This window comes from Kogia breviceps, chromosome 4 (genome assembly GCF_026419965.1).
Source record: "Kogia breviceps isolate mKogBre1 chromosome 4, mKogBre1 haplotype 1, whole genome shotgun sequence".
Lineage (NCBI taxonomy): Eukaryota > Metazoa > Chordata > Mammalia > Artiodactyla > Physeteridae > Kogia > Kogia breviceps.
In genome coordinates this window covers 176,048,130-176,070,000 of record NC_081313.1, presented here as the reverse complement: position 1 = coordinate 176,070,000, position 21,871 = coordinate 176,048,130, and the positions used below count along the sequence as shown (strand labels likewise).

The window sequence follows — 21,871 nt, the reverse complement described above, 5'->3', positions numbered from 1 at the left end:
CCAAAATTTGAAAGCAATTGTTATTCATGTAAGACATGTGAGATGCATGGGCTATGGAGGAAAACAAACCACTACGCTGGTCCCGGGCCACAGCCCCGCCTTCCGGGGCCTGACCCAGCACCCCAGCACCAATCGCGGGAGGAAAAGTATAACTCTCCTCTGCTCCGAGATGAAAAAAAAAGCGTCCTTCGGCTTCTGCCCAACCTCCGAGGCCCCGCGCCTTACGCTGTGCGAGGAGCCTGGAAGTGCGCGTGCGCGTTTGGATCTGCGCTGCGCAAGGAGGCGGCTGTCTTTGCTGCGCGGTCCGGCGCGGGTCTGAGGTAAGATTTTCGTCTCTTGGTGTGTCCCGCCTCTGTGCGGTCAAGCAGGAGGGGAAGACACCAAAGAAGAGGCTTGAGGTCATAGGACGCTGGCCTTGCGCGCTGACTTGGCCGCCCCGGCCTCCGGCAGGCGCTCCCGGGCGGTGGCCCTTCCCGCGAGAGCCCGGGCCTGCTTGGCCAGCAGAGGCCCGGGCGGCAGCTCTGGGAGGAGGCGGGTCGGCCGGGCCTTGTCTCCATCCGCGATGCTCCCGATTTCAAAAGGCTCCAGAGCAACTTTTGGGTCCTTTCTCCACAAGGAAAAGGAATAGCATCTCCGTCGCTCTCGTCACGGTGACTCCGGCCCCAATGGCCCCCTGTCCCCGGGTCCCGGTGAGCACTCGGTGGCTTTGTTCCGGCCGTGGGTGTCGGTTACTGAAGTTTGGTAAGTTATGTTCCGTTGGAAAGAGAGACCTTTGCAGGTTATTAGGCAGCACGTGTGTGTGATCTAAGTAAATGCAGGAGTGAAGAAATTCTTATAAACACTAAATTTACCACCTCAGAGCCCTGTAAAGTCCCAAAGCTTCAAAAATATAGGAGTCTCTGGGAAGGAAGACGACGCAGGCTGGTTGCTGATAGTAGCATAAGTTGGAATTGAGTTTACCGTAAGTAAGATGAGTTTTGACGGGTGGATTTTTCTTCCAGGTATTCATCTTGAAATTATTATTATTAATTTTTGTCTGCACTGCGCAGCTTAGGGGATCTTAGTTCCCCAACCAGGAATTGAACCCTGGGCCCCTGCAGTGAGAGCGTGGAGTCCTAACCACTGGACCACCAGGGAAGTCCCTCATCTTAAAATTCTTATGTAAAGAAAATCTGTGGCGTCAATAAAACGAACATCCATGAACCCTTCATCTAGATTCACTAAGATTTTGTCTCTCGTTATATATATTATGATGAACCATTTAATGGGAAATTACAGACATTCACTTCCCCCTTTAATCTTTAGCGTTCATCTCTTAAGAATGAGGACAGTCTCCTACTAAGAACAAAGCTGCATTGTCCACCAAGAAAATCAGAATTTTTCCAGTTTTCCAAGAGTATCTTTTATAGTTGTCCGGTGTTTTGGAGAGCTAGGATCCAAATAAGATTTGCACGTTGCATTTTGGTTTTAGATTTCTTTTACCCAAAACATTTGCCTGTATTTTTGGTTCCTGCCTATTCCAGGATTTTTGTATTGTAAAATGTTGGCATTCTTATATGATGTTTTCCTGTGATTTCATTTAATTAACTTGTCTATCTCACACAGTGGACATTGGGTCTAGAGCAGTAGTGTCTAATACAAATATAATGTGAAGTACAGATGTAATTTAAAAAATTTAGTAGCCAAGTTAGGAGAAAATGAAGTTATTTTTAATAATCATCTAGGGCTTCCCTGTGGCGCAGTGGTTGAGAGTCCGCCTGCCGAATCAGGGGACATGGGTTCGTGCCCCAGTCTGGGAGGATCCCACGTGCCTTGGAGCAGCTGGGCCTGTGCTCCGCAATGGGAGGGGCCACAGCAGTAAGAGGCCCACGTACCGCAAAAAATAAAATAATATATCATCTAACCCAATTTAACCAGTTATTAATATGTAATTATTGGCGAAATTAATGACTAATGTAGCTAATATAAAATTATTAATGAAAAATTTTACATTTCTTTTGTACTAACTGTTGGAATCTGGTATGTGTTTTACACTTAAGCACATCTCAGTGTGGATGCTAAATTTTTGTTGGAAATTCTTGATCTGTATTTAGCTTTCATAAAATTTACTGTTGAAAAAGTAGATTTGGAAACCCAGATTGCTCCAAACATGCTGAAAAGTTTTTTAGTAACTGAGCAATTTTATTTCTAAACTTAATTAAAAGTAAGTAAAATTAAGAATTCAGTTCCTCTGTCACACTAGCCACATTTCATGTTCACAGTAGCCACACAGAGCAAGCCAGTGGCTACTAAGTTAGACTGCAGGTTTAGAGATGTGAAAATTTCCTAGGTGGTGGTATGTACTTCATATTGTATGCCATCAGGAGGCACATAAATGCAAGTTGTTCCGCTGTGTATTAGGAATGCAAAGCATTTAGTCAAGGTGCCCATCTCTCTCTTGTGTAGTCACATTTTTCTTTTTGGTAAACTGTGGGTGGGTGATACTTGGCAATAGGGGAATAATCTCTTCCCCAACCCTTTCAGTGGTTTTGACATCACTTGTTGATCTTCGCTTCAACCTGTTTTTATGTTGGGGGCTTATGAAATGGTATTTTTTTTTTTCTAATTCTGTCATTCCTTCTCCATTCTTTAGCTGTCAGTCTTCTATAAACAAGAGCTTTCCCTGCCCACTTCCCCTGCCCTCTATATTTTTTTCCCTTTCAGAGTGTCACAACATATCCCTGGATTTTTCTTTCATTCATCATATTATAAACAGTTGCTGTCATGTGATGCCTAAGTTGTCCCAAACTTGGCCAGGAGTAGTCCTTTTGATTCATGTGTCCCTTCAACACATACCTATTAGTCTTTGAGTGTAAATCCCCAGTTCACTTTGTACTTTCCAGTTACAGACCTGTAATCAATGATTTCTCCAAGAAGCCTCTTTCCTTATAGACACCAAGGTCTCTGTGATGGGCTCAGTGCTACTGGGGTATAACTGTATCTAGGCCTTTCAGTGGTTATCTAAAAAAAAAAAAAAATATATATATATATATATATATTTTGAGACAAAATTGAAATCATATTGTATTTATAATTTTATATCCTTTTCATATAAATTATTATCATGAACATACTCTCATATTGTTATTCTTCAAAAACCCAATTAAAATACATGTTTTCTTACATTGTAAGTTCATACTCATATTCCTAGTAAAAATTTAATATGTGCTTTTTTCTTTATTTTATACTTGTATCTCTTTTCTCTTATTATAAAAACCTTGGTTTGTAATACCAACGGTACACTTGCTCAAAAAAGTATTAAGTTTCTTTGCATTTTTTGTCCTTAATGGTTTATATTAAGTATATGCAGTTCATAGTACTGTGTTCAAATATTTGTATGAACTCTAAGTCTTTTCTCTCATGGTTTTGTTATCAGTTTGATACACTATTATGCACATTTTTGTTTACATTTAGTTTTAAGGTTTGCTTCCTTTCTGAATTAACTTATTTTTTTAATTTATAAAACTTTTTTATGGTTCAAAGGTAAAACTGTTTAAAAAGGTATATTCAGAAGTCTCATATCACATTACCACCAGTAGCTAACCATTTCCATTTTATTAGTTTCTGATGTAAACTTTCTCAAAATTCATATATATATATATATATATATATATATATATATATATATATATATTCTTTCCTTCCTTCCTTCCTTCCCATGAATGTACTTCTTTCCCCAATTAAACTAAATACTGGAAATCAATCTATATCAGTTCATAGTGATTTTCCTTATCCTTTTTTGAGGCTGCTGAGCCCTTTATTAGTGCATGTATGGTAGTTTAGTCAACTAGTGTCCTATGGATAGAATTTGTGTTGCTTCCAATTATCCTAACCAAAGCAGCCTAATAACAGTAGGAGCAAACCTGTAGTGCAAAAAAAAAAAACCAGATTTTTTGACTCATTGCAGTGAGGGAGACTGCATAGCAGAGGAACCGTGGATGTCTCAACCAAACAGCAAAATGTATACTTACTGGATTCTGAGAATTGTGACATTTAGGTGAAATTTAAAGGAAGCAGTAATTTGATAGTCTCAAAGCAAAGCACGACTGTGTTAAGGGGTTAACACCAGGTCTGTACTACAAACAACCCAGGCTCTGTTTCCTTGGAAACAATAAAATTAAGATAGATGTGGAATATTGTGTTCAGAAACCCTTTATTTGAAGCTCAGTTCCAGGTTTTTAAATCAAGACTGCTTCTTGATGTCAAATATCAAAATAATGATATATATCCTCCAGGCAAAATTGGGATGTTTCAGTCTTACAGATACAATTGTATCTTACAGATACAATCTCTGATAGTCTCTGATTTTACAGAACAAAGTTTCTCAGTGAATAAGAAAACAATAGTAACTGTTAGATATTCTTTCATGAGATGGTCAGTCAGGTGCTGCCACAAGGGGAGACTGGAGGCCCAGGAAAAAACAAAGTTTATTATACTCTTAGGTCCTAGAGGCGAGGCAAGATGTAACTATGCAGGGTGATGTGGGAAAACACCAGGATGGCCAAGAGGCAGAAGGCACAGGAGAGAGAGGAAGGTTTAGGCCACTGCCTTTATTGGGGTTTCCATGGGAAAGGCAAGGCAGGGCAGAGGAAACAGCCAGGATTGACTGCTTTGAATAATTTTGGCAGGCTTTGGGTATACGAGTGGTTTCTAGTTGCCTGCTACCTGGCCCTGGGATGTCTAAGGCAGAGAAATATTGCCTCCTACAGTGGATGGGTCTGCTGGAGATAGTATGGTTCTCTTGGTTAGTTTGCATAGCAAAGTCATGCTCTGGGTTGAGTCCTTTGTTATTTCTCAGAGTTGGCTAGCCCCAAGAAGCAGTCTCTTCCCAGCCAGAAAGGATTTTTTCAGATGTCAAAAGTCATAGTATACAGAAAAAGAGAGTGTGTGTGTGTGTGTGTGTGTGCGTGCACGCGCGTGCGCGAGTGTCCAATAGTCGGTACTCATGTTTTGATGAGAGTAAGGAAACCGGGGCAATGATAGTAGAGACTTTTAGACAGTGTGGTGTAAGTTCCCCTAACCGACACAGAAAACATTTTACTGTGATAATGGAAAGGAGAAACACAGGTAAAGTACGAGGAGTCCTTGTAGGCCAGCCCATAATTTGTTTCCCATTTATATTGCATTAGTCAAGAAAATAAATCTGAAATTTTTTGCAGTCCCTAACAATATCTTAGTGGAGTTGTAAAGTAGATTAGAAGTACTCTCATATCAGGGTGACACATCTGGCAGTGGTGGTGTTGGAGGGGATGAGCTGATAAGTTAGTAAAGTATATTTAAAGGTTGGTGGTGGTGTGTGGAACCAAGGGGAAGGAGTGCTGGTGGCTGCAGCGCAGAAGATCTTGATGGAAAGTTGGAGGCGGTTAGTGGAAGAAAGCATCAGGGAGTGGGTGGCCCTCTTCCCAGAGGGTCCAGGGGTTGGCCAATATGAGGCACGTGCCTCCTGGGGAAAGCAATAATCTCCAATAATTCCTTTTCCTTTTTAAATTAAAACTTTGTTTTTAGAGCAGTTTCAGGTTCACAGCAAAATGGAGGGGAAGGTACAGAGAGTTCCCATCTGTCCCCTGCTCTCCCTCCAGCCTCCCCCATTATCAGCATCCCCCACCAGAGCGGTACAGTTGATGAACCAACATGGACACCTCATAATCACTCGAAGTCCGCAGATCACACAGTTCACTCTTGGTGTTGTATGTTTTGTGCCCTTGGACGAACACGTAATGACATGTTTCCCTCGTTACGGTATTGTACAGAGTATTTTCACTGCCCTAAAAACCCTGTGTCCTGCCTATTCTCCCTGACCCCCACAACCGTTGGCAACCTCTGGTCTTCTTACTACTCCATACTTTTGCCTCTTCTAAAATGTCATATAGTTGGAGTCACACAGTCCATTAATTTTTGGAATGATATCGAGACTAGTAACCTCTACCAGATTTCCCTGCAGGCATGTAGTGTAGGGGTGTATGTTTTGGCAGAGAGCAAGGAGTATACCTGGATCGTGGGCTAAGCAGACAAGGAATTCAGAATTATAATAGAATTCCTAATATCAAAGGAAGAAAAGCACAGTGTCCTATGTCCAGTCTGTGCGTTAGAAGAAACAGTCCCTGGGGTTTAGTGTCAGGGTCAAGTTAGCCCAGGGGCAAAGTCATCTCCAACGGCGAGATCTCAGACTGGGGTGATGTCTCCTGGGGTGACTTCATCTCTGGTGGTGAGCGTGTCTTTGTTACTAGCAGTAATGCCTATAACTCCAAAGGGAATAAGGAGCATCCTGGCAAGGCCTTGTATTGTAGTCTTAGTTATATGTAAAGACATGTGATTTTGATTTATATTTTCAGTGCCTGTGAGGCAAGAGATTGCCAGAGTTCTGTACCATGAAATAGGACAATTTTAAGATAATAGCCCAACAGTTTATAATAAATGTGGTGATGGGACCATTTGTTGGCTAGGGCATCCAGTGCTGAGATGACTGCCTGAAGTTTGACCAAGTGTGTTGTTTCTTGGGTCCCATCCTTTATTTAGGGACCTCATGGCTAAGGGATGGAAAGCAGCAACATTCCATCAGGCTCCATCACATGTGGTTAACAGTGCCATTTGTATAGTCCTCCAATTCTCATTGCTATTTGCTCAGTTAATCCCAGGGGGCTTCCTAGGTAGTCAAGGGTCTGGGGGAGGGGTGGCATCCTCCAGCACCATGGCATCTGGCAAGAGACAGGGGAGGCCACCCCTCCTGAAGGTGGAATATATCAAAGGGCCCAGATTTGGTTCCCTCCTCTTGTAAGGAGGCCTCAGCAGTCATGCTGAGTTTATGGGTTATTGTTTCCATGATCCAAAGTATAATGGACAAGTGGTTATGGAGGGTCACAGGCTCAAGGTCTGTGAGAATGTCTGTTTCCAAGAACGTATGTTGACAGCAATTACTGTTTATAATGTACAGGCATACCTTGTTTTATTGTGCTTTCCTTTATTGTGCTTAACAGATAATTGCATTTTTTTAAAAATTGAAAGTAAATTCTCATATTGGAGAATAACAGTAACCTCAGGAGTTCAGGCTTTTGAGACAGAGTAACCTGCATTCACACTCTGGCTCACCACTTAATTGGTGATCTTGGGCCAATTACTACTCCTGTTTGAACATAAGTTGCCTCAACTATTGAATGACAGTAATAATAACTATGTTGATAATCACATGAGATTCCACTGTTTCTGGCACATAATGAGTACTCAGTAAATGGCAATTATTATTTATATTCATGTGGTCTACAATTTCTAATGACTTTCACATAATATAACTTCCATCTTCTACAGAGAGATGGTTAATGAATGATGCTTGATGACGGATGAGTAATGCCTCCTGCATAAAGATTGATGGTATGAGGCAAGACTCCTACTTAATCAAGAGGAATTGAGATTAACTTATCCATTAAATTTAGAAACTGTCTTGAAGAGACTTTGGGAATAAGACATGTTAAGGCAGATTTCATTAACAGATTCACAGGATGCCAGCCATTGACCTTTTTCCCTTGTGGTAAGTCCTTGTTGATGCTCCTTTCAGAGACCGTGCTTTAACTGGCCTGTGAGCAGCCTGTCTTGTGGTCTGGGTCTATGCAGTCCTGCTTCTGGGCTGTCTAGGAGGGGGCTTAAGTATATAACAATATCCTGTTGTCTAAATCCTGGGACTTGGGAAAGAGGGGTAAGTATGCATATTTTTGTGGGAGAGGTTCTCCTTAATCACATGGTGAGTTATTACTGTTAGCCAAAAAAAACCCCAACAGTTTTACTTCTCTGGACTTTAATTTCTTTATCTGTAAAATGAGATTAGATTATTAAACTCTTCTTGTTTATCAAAGCCCCAAATCCCATTTCTGACTTCAGATGAGGTGGGCTATAGGGCACTTTATGGCAGCAGTGTGTGCGTGTGTGTGTGTATGTTCATTTAGAATTAGTGTGGAGTGGCTGCCAGGCTTGTGAGTATGGAAACTGGGCAGCCTGGATTCTCAGGTTTTGTTTCTTCTCCTCAAGGTTGTCTTTCTCAAGACTTTCTCTTTTCATGAGGAGAAGTCAGAAGGGGAAAGGATTGTGACCGGGTGTCTGACAAATTATTTTCAGGTCAGTAGGAAGTTTATTCTTTTTTAAAAGCACATGCTTTTTCCTACCGGGTAGATATGTTTCCTACTAGTGAAACGGAGCTTCTGTGTCAGATAGGGCCTGCTTAGGGACTGAGTCCCCAGTTAAATTTCCTCAGGTCTTAGGGCCTTACTCAGAATGATACTATCACTCCAGTATTTACTAATTCATTCTAGTATTTACTAATTCAGTCCAGTTCATCCATGCTGATTGTGTGCTCTCATTTTGCTATGATAGACAGGGAGCCGACATGTGCTTCTGAGAATTTGTACTGTCACTGGAGGAATAATTCATTTACCAGGATTTACTGTGTCTGTAATGTGCTCAGGACTATGGCTAACCTGTCAACAGAGAAAAATAAGACCAGAAGAGGTCACAATCTAGTTGTGGTGAGATACGTTCAGTTAGGTGAGAGAGGTGCTCTTAAAGCCATGTAATTGGATGAGGTCACCATGAATACGTCTAGGTAGAGAGGAGAAGGGGCTTGAGGACCATCAAGCCCTGGGGTTGATTATGGAAGAACGTAAAACCTGTCTAGGTTTTGAGTCTCCCTTCCTCTTTCTCCAGGGAACATTGATGGAGATGGCAATTGCCTGATGCCAGGATGTTGCTCTTGAAAATGAAGATCTGTTCATTGTATTGGTTTTAACTTTTCTAGGATAAAAGGCTAAGGACTTCAAAATTATGTATATAAGCTTGAGCTTGGGTTTTAGGCAAAAGACTGGCAACCCTTTTGGTGCACAGTGAGAGAGAGTGTGTGTGTGTTTGCATTTTTTTTTTTTTTTGTGGTATGCGGGCCTCTCACTGTTGTGGCCTCTCCCGTTGCGAAGCACAGGCTCCGGACGCGCAGGCCCAGCGGCCATAGCTCACGGGCTCAGTCGCTCCGCGGCATGTGGGATCTTCCCGGACCAGGGCACGAACCCGTGTCCCCCGCATTGGCAGGCAGACTCTCAACCACTGCGCCACCAGGGAAGCCCTGTGTGTTTGCATTTTAGTTTTATTTGAAAATTTACTGGTTTGATAAAGTTGACATGAACAATTTTGTTGCTTCTCAAGTTATACCTGACACTATTTGGTATCCCTGAAGAGCAGGGTCTTGGCCCCTTATTTATGGAAGCATTTGTCATCCCTTGGTTTTTCTTACATCAGGCATTTTTCTCTGAGAGCAGGGCACCAGCTATGCAGACCTGTCTGATCTTTTAGGTGGAACAGAGGAAAGCTGAAGAAAATGGAAGAGTTTTCCAAGTGAGGGAGAAGGCAGATGTGATTCTTTATGAGAAACAGCTGTAATCCATGAGAGCTGCAGTCCATTTGGAAATGTTAAACAGGAGGCTTTTGAAGAAATTTTTTTCCTAAGGATGCTGAGGTCATTTGGTTTCTGAGGTTCCTTGGGTACCTCAAACTTCCCTTTCTCGTCAACTTTTCATTCGCCTTCTTAAACTTCCTTTTGGCTTGACAGCAGGATCTGTCCCATTTTTTTTCTTTAAATTTTGCATTTGCATTAAGCTCTTTATCTATTTCCTTTCAATGTCGTTTTCCTGGTTATGCAGCTTTCTGTTCATTGTCAGTCTCAACATTTATAGAATCATTTCTTAGTAAATCACCTACCAATTTGACCACAGTACCTTATCATGCCAAACTCTTAGTCCAGCCAAACTTCTTAATCTCTTCTTTTTGTTTTTTAAATAAATTTATTTATTTATTTATTGTCTCCGTTGGGTCTTCGTTGCTGCACGCGGGCTTTCTCTAGTTGTGGCAAGCGGGGGCAACTCTTCGTTGTGGTGCACGGGCTTCTCGTTGCGGTGGCTTCTCTTGTTGAGGAGCGTGGGCTCTAGGTGCACGGGTTTCAGTAGCTGTGGCTCGAAGGCTCTAGGGCACAGGCTCAGTAGTTGTGGTGCACGGGCTTAGTTGCTTTGCAGCATGTGGGATCTTCCCAGACCAGGGCTCAAACCCATGTCTCCTGCATTGGCAGGCGGATTCTTAACCACCGCACCACCAGGGAAGCCCCTTTCTTTTTGTTTTAAAATATATCTTAAGTCAATGTTTGAAAGTAAATACACGTTGGCCTTCATTTTTAACATCTTCCATTTATTTCTCCAAGAACGTAATTTTTTAAAATCTTATTTCAGATTGGGAGATTTGTCTTAATGCCAGATGGTCAGCACCTCAGTGGAATATTTTGGATGGGAAAAAATCCAGTGTGGTGGAAATGGTAAGATTCACAAGATATAATTCCTTGCCTTCCACACTAGTGGAATCTTAGCAGTTCCATAAGATAGGAAAGCAGCACGATAACCATGACAGATATTTGAGACTAGTGTCATTCACCTGTTTTTCATAGTCTCTGGGCATTGTGAATTTGGCAAAAACTTTAAATGCCCCTCATGATGTATTTCTTCACACAGAGTTCACTCAGCTGAATATTCCCATACATGTCGTTCAGATGAAGTTTTTGATAAATAGTTTCATTTTGATCAATTATCAGCTAAACTCTATAAAAATCCCTGTGAAAGTAAAGATACAACAAAACTTTCTAGCAAAATGATCACTTCATTCTGCTTGAAAGCACTGAGAGTCTGGAACCATGCATTGCAGTGAAAATGGAAGAAAAACAAAAACAAATAAAAAACTTCAACCATACTAATTTGTTTCTTGTATAGAAAAACAGAATTCAAGGCAGAGGGGAAAATCTGAATATAACAAGGTTGGAAAACTTTTTAAGTCATCATTAATCTCTTCATCAACAGGAGAGAAACTACATTGGAGAGAAATCAATTTTAACCACTGTGAAGAAGCCTTGAGTGTTCACACTCATGCCTTAAGGCTCAAAGGAAAACTTAGATTAGAAAGAAAACTTGTGTTATCAGTGTGAAAATGCCTTCATAAAGAACTGTGCCCTTGATCTACACAAGAAAACCCATTCTGTAGAGAATGCTCCTGTTAGTATAATCGGTGTGAAACAGCCTTCAACCAAAATTTACACCTGGTTCACAAGAAAACTTTACACTCAAGAGAACCCTATAAATGCGCTGACTGTAAGAAAGGCTTACCTTCTTCCTCATACCTTAGGGAATGTATAAGAATTCATGGTGGAGAGAGGACGTATGCTTTTAAAGAACATAGGAAAGCTCTTTCTCATTCTACAAACCTTTTTGTACATATGCGAACTCAGTAGAGAAATACCCTATGAGTGTAAAGGATGTGGGAAGACTTTCACTCAATCTTCATGTTATTCAGCATTTAAGAATTCACAGTGGACTGATGCCTGTGAAATGTAAGAAACTTGAAAAAGCCTTTTCTTATTCCCCAGATCTTGCTAAGGTTATAAGATTTTATACTAGAAACACTGTGTAAGGAGTGCAGCCCAGAGTTTACTTTTCTCAAAACAGTATTCACATGCGAATTCAAACTGGAGAAAAACCTTATAAATGTAAGGAATGTGGAAAAGCCTTTGCTAGTTCCTCATACCTTACTGTACATGTGAAGAATTCACTGGTGAGATGCCTTATCATTGTAAGCAATATGGGAAAATGTTTAGTATTTCATCTTGCTTTAAAAGTCACCTGGAAACTCACCCTGAGGTAAAACCTTATAAGCACTGTGGGAAAGCCTTTATTTGATTCTAATTTCTAATTCGACATTTAAGAATGCATGGTGTAGGGACTTCCCTGGTGGTCCAGTGGTTAAGACTACGCTTCCAATGTAGGGGGCACGGGCACGGGTTCTATTCCAGGTTGGGGAACTAAGATCCCACGTATGCTGGTGTAGCCAAAAATAAATAATTAAATTTTAAAAAATAAAGAGTGCACAGAAAGACCTTTTGAATGTAAGGAATGTGGTAAAGCATTTAGATAATCCTCCTACTTTAGTTAACATAAAAGAAACACATACTAGAGAGAAGCGTATAAAGGTAAAAAATGTGGGAAGACTTTCACTATTTCATCAGGCCTTACAGTACAAATGAGAATTCACACTGGTGAACAACCTTTTGAATGTAAGGAATGTGGGAAATCCTTTACTCGATCCACATGTCTTATTCAACATTTAAGAATTCACAGTGGGGAGAAGCCATATGTATGAGGAATATGGGAAAACCTTTAGTAATACTTCATACTTTTCTGAATGTATACACATTCACACTTGAGAGAGAACTTATGCTTGTAAAGAGTGTGGGAAAGCCTTTGATACTTTCACACTTACTAAACGTACTAATTCATAGTGGAGGTAACCTTGTTGTAAGGAATGTGGGAAGCCTTTTGCTCTGCCTTATACTTTAATATTCAGCTGTGAGTTCACAGGTGTGAAAATCTTACAAATGTAAAAAGTATAGGATTTTTTTTAGTTTTTATTTTCTGCTTTGGGAAAGTATGAAACCACACATAATGAGAAATCCTCTGAGTGAAAGGGATATAGGAAAGCCTTTGTTCTTTGTCATTAGGAAACATGATTCACACTGGAGAAGAACCATAAATTATAAATATAGGGAGTGTGGAAAAGGCTATGTTAATTTATTGTAAAAGTCACACTGGAGAGATTATGTATGAATGTAAAAACAATTAGAATGCTTTCAATGAATATCTTTTATATATTTTTATAAATAAAAATCCTAAAAAGTTTTTTTTTTTTTTTAATGAAAAACCTTTGTTACAAAGAGGTTTTTAAATAAGACCTTGGGAAAGTTTTGGAGTACATGTTTTCACTTACTGCATACAAGAAAATTGATACTGGAAAAGAAAACCAAGTAAATTTTTATTTAAATGAGTTGCCTTTCTGTATGCGTTTTTTTTTTTAAGGTAGACCCATACTTTTAAAGACTAGTGATGTTGAGCATAAATGTGGTCAACTGATCTTTGACAGAGGAGCAAAGGAAATGGAATGTAGTAAATATAATTCTTTTCAACAGATGGTGCTGGAACAACCAGACACCCACATGCTAAAGAATAAATCTAGACACAGACCTTGCACTCGTCACAAAAATTAACTCAAAATGCATTGCAGCCCTTAGTGTTAAACACACAACTATAAAACTCCTTGAAGATAAATAGAAGAAAACCTAGAAGACCTTGGGTGTGGCAATACTTTTTAAAATATGACATGGAAAACATGATCCATAAAAGAAATAATTGATAAACTGGACTTTATTAAAATTAAAAACTTCTCTAAAAAAGGCATTGTCGAGAGAGTGAGAAGACAAGCACAAATTGAGAGAAAATATTTGCAAAAGACAACTGATAAAGGACTTTTAAGACTCAGCAATAAGAAAATAAACAGCTGATTAAAAATGGACTAAGACCATAACAGACACCTCACTAAGGAAGATATGCAGATAGCAAATAAGCATTTGAAAAGATGGTCCACATCATGTATCATCAGAAAAAAAGAGACCACTACAAATCTATGAATCTATGAGAATGGCCAAAATCTGGAACACTGATAATGATAAATGTTGGTGAAGATATAGAGAAACAGGAAATTTCATTTCATTGCTGGTAGGAATACAAAATTTTACAGCTACTTTGGGATATAATTTGCTGGTTTCTTACAAAACTAAACATAGTCCTACCAAGTGATACAGTCTTCACACTCCTTGACCCTCAGGTATTTAAAATAAAATTGTAGTTTAATCCAACAACAATACCTTTTTTCCACTTTGGTAGAAATAGCTATTTTTGAAGGCAGATTCTCTAGTTTTCAAACTAATTTCTTTGTCAATGTTGGGCATTTTTTAGACTTTGTCAATGTCTAGTTGACCTTTGTCAATTGAGAACCTAAAATCATATAACTTTAAGGGATATATTTTTAAGATGACAGCTGAAACCAGGAACTTAGTAAATGCAACTACAAAGCCTTAATATAAAAAAACAAACAAAAAACCCCACACATTTTTCTAACCTATAAAAAAAAGAATTGGGGCTTATACTAGGTGCTTTTGGGGTGAGTTCTGGATTCGATGTTGTAGGGTGCAAGGGTATTCTGTGTTGGGCATCTTAGTAAATGTTACCTACAAGGGGGGAAAACTATACTAAGGCTAAAATTATAATTGATAAACAAGCAGCAGTCACTCATATTAGCCAGAAAAGGGGGATGTTTGGTCATTTTTGAGGTGTTTATATTTTGTCCATGGTCAGACAAAATTACAGAGTGTTCTTGCTTTTGTCTCAATATATCATGGTCACAGAGTGACCTTGTCTTGTTGCTGTTTTGGGTGTTGAACAGAACACCCAGACGTTGCTGTGAGTTTCAGGCCAGCTCATCACAATAGCAAGGCCTAGCTGAGAGTACCAGGTCAGCTCCTGCATATCAGGGGCTGCTTTCTCTCTCTCTTTTTTTTTTGTTTTGGTTCCGAAACCCAGGATGCTTTTCTCTTTACCAATATCGTCTAATACCCTGTCTGTGTTCTGTTAACCCCAAGTGTCTCAAATGTGTTTTTATAGTCGTTCGAATCAAGACCTAAGGGCCACACTTTACAATGGATTGTTACGCCTCTTAAGTCTCTTAATCAGGAAGAGTTCTTCCTTCCTCTTTTTCCTCCAAACTGGATTTGTCTGATTTTGTCCTGTATATATCATTTAACATGTCCTCTGTCTCCTCCTCTTACCCTTCTTCTATAAACTGCTAATTAAAGGATTTGTTAGGATTATTTTTTTTGGCAAAAATATTTTATAATTGGTGTTGTTTTTTGCTACATCATATGAGAATTAATGATGTCCAGATGTCTCTTTTGAGATGTTAAGATTTATCAGTTGGTCCCATTGTCAGCTTGATCTTACTTTATAAAGTTCCCCAAACATGTACTTAGTATTAAATTATCTCCTTCAGATTTCTTGCTAATTACAAAAGAAAAAAAGGGTAACTTAATGGGGAAACATGCTGCATACCACCTTAACCAAGTGATCAAAATTAATATCAACAATGAGACAAGACTGGCATTAGAAGCCTCCTGAAGTGATGCAGAGAAGGACAAGCATCAATCACATAATATGTCATCCAAAAATGAACTTTTTGAATCTAATCATGAGAAAACAACAGACAAACCAAAACTGAGGCTGTCTGTAAAACATCTGGCCTGGACTTTTCAAACCTGGGAAGATGAAGAAAGGCTGAGGGACTGGTCCAGATTAAAGAAGATTAAAGAAACATACTTTGAGGGCGTGATCCTGGATGGAAAGTTTAAAAAGTGACTGCTATAAAGGACATTATTGGGCCAGTTGGTAAAATTCTGCATATGGATTGTATGTTAGATAATAATATTAAATCCTGCTTTCAATCATTGTGTTTGTGTTAGAGAATGTTCTAAGTTCCTATGACACTCTGAAGAATGTAGGAGAAAAGGGTCATGACATCTGCAGTTTCCTCTCAAGTAGATTCCTCTCAATATCATTCTTGAAGAAACACCCACACACCTACACACACCCCACACACACACCCCTACAGAGAGGAGAAAGAAAGCAAATGTGATAGAACTTTAACAACTGATAAAGAGTATAGGGAAGTTCATCATATTTACACTACTCTCACAACTTCTGAGTCTGAAATTTTTTCAAAATTAAAAGTTGAAAATAAACATCCCCATTCACTTTTCACCTAATATTTTAATAGCTATTTATTGTCATTGCCTGGGTCCATTAATTTACTAGTGGTTGCAGAATGGTGACTTTCTGATTCTAGCATTTTCTTCATAATAAATGAAGCTCCTAATAAAGTTTCTATGATTATTCTATAAAGAGCTTTCCCTTATCACACTATTTGGTAATCATAAAATATTGTTCATAAAGGAGGGAGCGGGGTGATACACGCTTGATTCTTTTTTTAAATTACATTTCTGTAAATAAATTTATTTATTTATTTTCGGCTGTGCTGGGTCTTCGTTGCTGTGTGCAGGCTTTCTCTAGTTGTGGCAAGCAGGGGCTACTCTACTTTGCGGTGCGCGGGCTTCTCATTGCGGTGGCTTCTCTTGTTGTGGAGCATGGGCTCTAGGCATGAAGGCTTCAGCAGTTGTGGCACGTGGGCTCAGTAGTTGTGGCTCACGGGCTCTAGAGTGCAGGCTCAGTAGTGTGGCACACGGGCTTAGTTGCTCCGCAGCATGTGGGATCTTCCCGGACCAGGACTCTAACCCACATCCCCTGCATTGGCAGGTGGATTCTTAACCACTGAGCCACCAGGGAAGCCCTACACGCTGATTCTTTTCACGAATTTTCAGAATAACAAAATTATATCCTGGCCACCTCTGATAGTGACCATTGAGGGTTTTTTAAAGTAACACTACAGACTCATGGCTTTGTTTTACATTTGGTATATTTCAACTGATTGTAGTCGTTATTCTTTATTAAATTGTTCCATCTTAAGCCAGTGGGAACCTTTTTAAGTTTTCTTCTGTGTGGTAGGCTCCTTGCTTTCTGGTATAAGCTGTTCTAGGCTCATCTTGCACATTTCTTGTTCCACATTGGACTCAGCTATTTCCCAAAGAAGTCCTGGTTTCTTATACAGACAGATGTCATTTTGAGGAATTTTAACACTAGAGCGCTCATTGCTCCTGAGTTGTGAGTGACTCTAGGCATTTTTGGTGGTTCAGTCTAGGGAAAAGTTTAAAAAATAAGTACATACAGTATTCTCATTCCTAACTGTTCTTGGATAGGGAGATAAAATCTGTACTGTATTGTTTGTATGTATATGTGCATACATATGCATTTGTGTGTGTGTGTGTGTGTGGTTAAAGCTAGTGTGAGGAAGCTTCCAGGCCTGTAAGTGTTGAATATCTGTCAGGCCTAGACTCTCATGGCTTCTTTCTTCTCTAGGTCTGCATGCTCCAGGCCAGAAGCCTGGCCAGGAGGGAGACACAAGAGGAAGAATGGCTGCAGGATTGCTGACCTGGTCACAGGTATGTGGGAAGTTACTGTTTCCAAAAAAGCATTGCTATTCCTAAAGGATACATCTCTTGCCCAGGACCCACAGCTTCACAGCCCAAGCAGGCTGGCCTCAGGCTTCCCCAGTTCTCTGGGCTTCTCAGAATGGGAGGTAGAGGATGTCTTAGGAAAGGCCTCAACATTTTTTTTTTTTTTCCAGATAATCCTCCAGGGTCAGTATTAGTTCCATATTCTGCTGGGTGCCATGAAGGAAAATAAAGACTTTTTTCACTAGGAAAGACATTCATTCATTTTCTAAGTATTTTTCTCATTCTGCAGTATGCTCAGCCTTGATCTTCAATAAGACTGGCAGATTCCTCACAACATAGTTGTGGAAATACAGTTCCACTGTGTTAGAAAAGCTGCTAAGCTGCTGGATGATATGGTCCAGGGAGCGAGGACAAAAGTGAAAAGTTCCAAGAATTGAGCCTTGGGTCAAATAACGAGAGACCTCTGAAGCATGTCTGAGCTTCCTACACATTGGGTCTCCTTCCCAAGTCCTGTCAGCCTCATTTGCCATCTTTCTGGTTCACAGTTAGAGATGGTCCTTGGCTGAACCTGTGTACGTGTGATGTTTTAGGACTCGGTGACCTTCGAGGAAGTGGCAGTGGACTTTTCACAGGAGGAGTGGGCACTGCTGGACCCTGCTCAGAAAATCCTGTACAGAGACGTGATGCTGGAGAACTTCAGGAACCTGGCCTCAGTGGGTAAAGTTGACCTCATTCCTTCATATTTATTTGTTCATACATGTAATAGTTCATCACATATCTGTTCCAGAAACTGTGAAAAGAATGGCAGTACATGGTAAACACAGAATGGATGGTTCCTACCCTTGTGGGGCAGTCTTGTGGCTTCCCATGAAAATGCACTGATTGTATTTTCTCGATCCTTAAAAAATTTAGGTAATTTACAGATCTTGGGCTTGGAATTCAAGGGTCAGGTCGTGTGGGACAAGGAGTGTGTGTGTCTGTTTTGGGGCCCTGTGAAATAGTTATATAATCTGATTTTTTTTGCTGCTCCTAAAGCTACACTTGCCTATCTTCAGAATCCTTTAAAACCAAAGTATTGGAATCAATTTTGTGGAAAGATTTCTTGTTTCCTTCAGTCTCCCCACATCATGTTTCTTTCCCCATGAGCAGGGTATCATCTCTGCAAACACAGTCTGATCACTGAGGTGGAGCAGGAAGAGCTGAGGCCAGAGCAGAGAGGAATTCTCCAATGTGCTTATAGAGGTGAGCCCCAGGCAGAAAGGGGTCATTGTGTGGAATAGCCACAGCCTGTGAGGGGTGATACAGTTGGGAATGTCAGTCATTGTGGGAAAGAAGGCAGAGGCCATTACATGAGCTTTCCTTCTTTCACCATCTCTCCATTCATTCATAGTTCCATTTGGTCTCAAAGAAAAAACTATTTTAATTACTCTTTCAATTTCACATTTCCTTGAATACTTTTTGTTCAGTTCTCCCCACTTGCTTTCCAGATAATACCTTCTCTTATTGTCTCAAGCCTCCAGAATCCTTAGTAAAGTACCTCTCATTTCCATTGCTTGTCCCTTTCACTGGCATCTTTTTCCAGAGCCAAGTTCCTAAGTTAATTTCTCTGGTCACTGGTTGCATCTTCTCTTTCACATTTTCCTCCTATATTTAGTGTTATTATTTGAAAACAAATCCATAGGGTGCCTGCCTTTTTTCTTTCATCCCTACTTTTTCTCCCAATAATTATAAATAATTTCCCCATTCACTTTCAGACCGGGATACTCAACTTAAATCAAAAGACGCAATTCTTATGCAGAATGTTCCTGGGGAGAAAACCTCCAATGGCATAAAAACGGTGAGATTTACTAGAAATGATTCCTGGTTTTTCTCTGTGAATTTCAAGGAATTAAACAGCAGCAGCAAACAAGGGGAGACACTTGAGGCAAGTGGAATTCACTCATCAGAAAGCTGCTTCAGGAAAGCCTTTATGAATCCCATAAAATTGGAGAAATCTCCAAACCTACCTCAATACTTAGACTGCCTTGCAGAGAATATCAAAAAGTAAACATTTACTTAAATGTGATTCAGTTATTAAGTATTTAATAAATAATTCATTCATTCTTCACACATGACTAGAAAAACTATATTTAGGATGCCCTGTGATGGGAATGAATACCATGGGGCCTTGGGAAGAGTATTCACTATTTCAACTTGAAAGAATAGCGCAAAAGGTATACACACACCCTGAAAATGGTAAAAATGTTAGTCATAATAATATGCTTCATATATATGGCAGAATGCACATGGGAGTGAGTTCCTCTGTGATGAAAGTGAGAAAGCCTTTAGTCACCACTTATTCCTTATTCTGTAGGCAGCAACTCACCCTGGTGAGAAACCAATGGAATTTAATCATTGTGGAAAATTCTTCAGAAAGAACTGTCACCTTATTTGTCCAAGATATTGCAAGAGAGAGAAATGCTACAAATGTAAAGAATATGGGCAAGACTTTGGCCATCTCTCAACTCTTAGGAGTCATGTGAGTACTCACACTGGAGAGAAAATTATTGAATTTAATGGTTGTGGAAAATTTTTCAATCAAGAGTCATCCCTTAGGAAACACTTAACTCTCACAGAAGAGAAATCTTCTGAGTGTAATCAACATCTTATGCCCTTCAACTTACATTCTTCCTTTTCAGTACATGAACAAATACCTACTGGAGAGAAACTCTGTGAATGCAGTGACTATGGAAAAAGATCTTCCCTTAGTTTCCACCAAAAAATGTGTACTGTGGAGGAAAGCTCAAAATGTAGTGAACATGGGAAAGTTTTCACTGGCCCCTTGTCCCTTCAGATATGTGTGAGACCTCACACTGGAGAGAAACGTTATGAATGTAGCAATTGTGGGAAAGCCTTTGTTTTTCAGTCTTCCCTTAAGAAACATGTGAGATCACACACTGGAGAGAAACCTTACGAGTGTAATCATTGTGGAAAATCCTTCAGCCAGAGCTCTCATCTTAATGTGCACAAAAGAACTCACACTGGAGAGAAACCCTACGACTGTAAGGAATGTGGCAAGGCTTTCACTGTTCCTTCATCCCTTCAGAAACATATGAGAACCCACACTGGAGAGAAACCCTATGAATGCAGTGACTGTGGGAAATCCTTTATTGATCAGTCATCCCTTAAGAAACATACACGATCTCATACTGGAGAGAAACCTTATGAGTGTAATCAATGTGGAAAATCCTTCAGTACAGGCTCTTATCTTATTGTGCACAAGAGAACTCACACTGGAGAGAAAACCTATGAGTGTAAAGAATGTGGGAAGGCCTTTAGGAATTCCTCTTGCCTAAGGGTACATATGAGAACTCACACAGGAGAGAAGCCCTATAAATGTATTCAGTGTGGAAAAGCATTCAGCACCAGCACTAACCTTATAATGCACAAACGAATACATACTGGGCAAAAACTATATGAATGAAATGACTACAGGCTAGCTTTAAGGGGTCCTTCACATCTCACTCATTTTAGAACTCACTCTGGAGAGAAACCCTATTGTGACCAATTTAGAAAGCCTTCAGGCACAGCTCTTAAGTCATGTTATACTGGGACCAACCTTATAAATGTTATGGTTCTGTGATTGTATTTATCAGTGAGTGTTTAATCTTTAAAGTGTGACAACTCATTAATTGGTGAGTATTAAAGATTATACAGCACTCTAAATTCCCCTTGATCTACATCACAAAAGTTTTGATATATAATGTTTTTACTGTAATTAAGTACTAAATGTCCATTTCTCATCAAGATGTCTTGGACCAAACTATAGGTTATTTAGAAATATATATTTTAATGTGCAGACTGTGCATATTTTAGTTATCTTTTAGTTATAGATTTCTAAATTAATTGCATTATGCACAGAATGCATGGTCTTTGTGATACAGATTCTATAAGACATAGATTCAAACAAAATTATTAGAGACTTGCTACATGGCCTAATGTGTGAGACACAAGAAGTTGCTGTCCCAATATCCATTCCTCCCCTCCTTCTTTCAAGTAACAAAACTACAACTGTGTTCAAATTAGCAGTGTGGACAGTTCTTAAGGATTCATCTCCCAGCTTTCCTTGCAGCTGTGAGTGCCCATGAGCCCACAGTCCTGGCCAATGAGAAAGGAGGCAGAGGTCACTGCTTGTGGGTTCTAAAGAATTCTATGGAAATGGGAGCATCACATCTGGCGTTTTCACTTTACCATTTGCCCTTTGTCTTATCTCTTCTTTTTTCCTAGAGAATAGACCAATAGGATGACAGTCATACACTACTGATAATATAATAAGGACATAAGGTATTATTTAGCTATGTATAAGCAACTGTGGGTTGCTTATTTCTGGACTTCTTGTAACATGAAAAAAATAAACTGGTTTAACACTCTTGTGGGAAGAGTCTGTTTCAGTGGATTTCAGTCTCAACTGATACATCTCATAAGGTCAAGTTTTAAGAATCCTTCAAGTATAGTTGAAAACAATGTGTGTTCTGTAATTTGTTGGGTATAACAGATTATCAGTGTATCTGATGGATAAATCTTACTGTTTTAAAAATCTGTATCATTACAAACCTTATCTCATGATCTCCTCTTTATTGAGAGAGGTATGTTAAAATGCCCCAGTATGACTGTGGGTAGTCATATTGTTTTTAAAATTCTATCTTTTATTTTGAGGCAGTATAACTGGATGCATAAAAATGTAGGCATTTTATACGTTTCTGGTAAACTGTCCTTTCATTCTTATGTAGTGTTTATCCTTTTCCCCCTAATAATGAATGTTCATTAATTCACTTGATA

At 39.6% G+C, this 21,871-nt stretch overlaps 2 protein-coding genes across 12 annotated transcripts in view; one reads left to right on the top strand and one right to left on the bottom strand.

Moving 5' to 3' along the window:
• ZNF699 (zinc finger protein 699) overlaps positions 1 to 21,871 on the bottom strand; it is a 98,593-nt gene that overhangs the window by 28,172 nt on the left and 48,550 nt on the right. The window lies entirely within an intron of this gene.
• Positions 248 to 21,117, top strand: LOC131755841 (zinc finger protein 177-like). Of its 11 annotated transcripts, none has more exons than XM_067032857.1 (9): positions 252 to 320; positions 617 to 741; positions 8,056 to 8,142; positions 10,290 to 10,372; positions 16,956 to 17,038; positions 17,644 to 17,770; positions 18,203 to 18,295; positions 18,808 to 18,890; positions 19,407 to 21,117. In XM_067032857.1, the coding sequence occupies exons 4-9, from the start codon at positions 10,315 to 10,317 to the stop codon at positions 20,514 to 20,516; spliced, it is 1,554 nt and encodes a 517-aa protein (XP_066888958.1). In that variant the 5' UTR covers positions 252 to 320; positions 617 to 741; positions 8,056 to 8,142; positions 10,290 to 10,314; the 3' UTR covers positions 20,517 to 21,117. The 11 variants fall into 11 exon arrangements, with proteins under 11 accessions (XP_066888960.1, XP_058918424.1, XP_066888959.1 ...); XM_067032856.1 differs by having other exon boundaries at positions 258 to 320; positions 17,644 to 17,766; XM_067032858.1 differs by lacking the exon at positions 617 to 741 and having other exon boundaries at positions 249 to 320.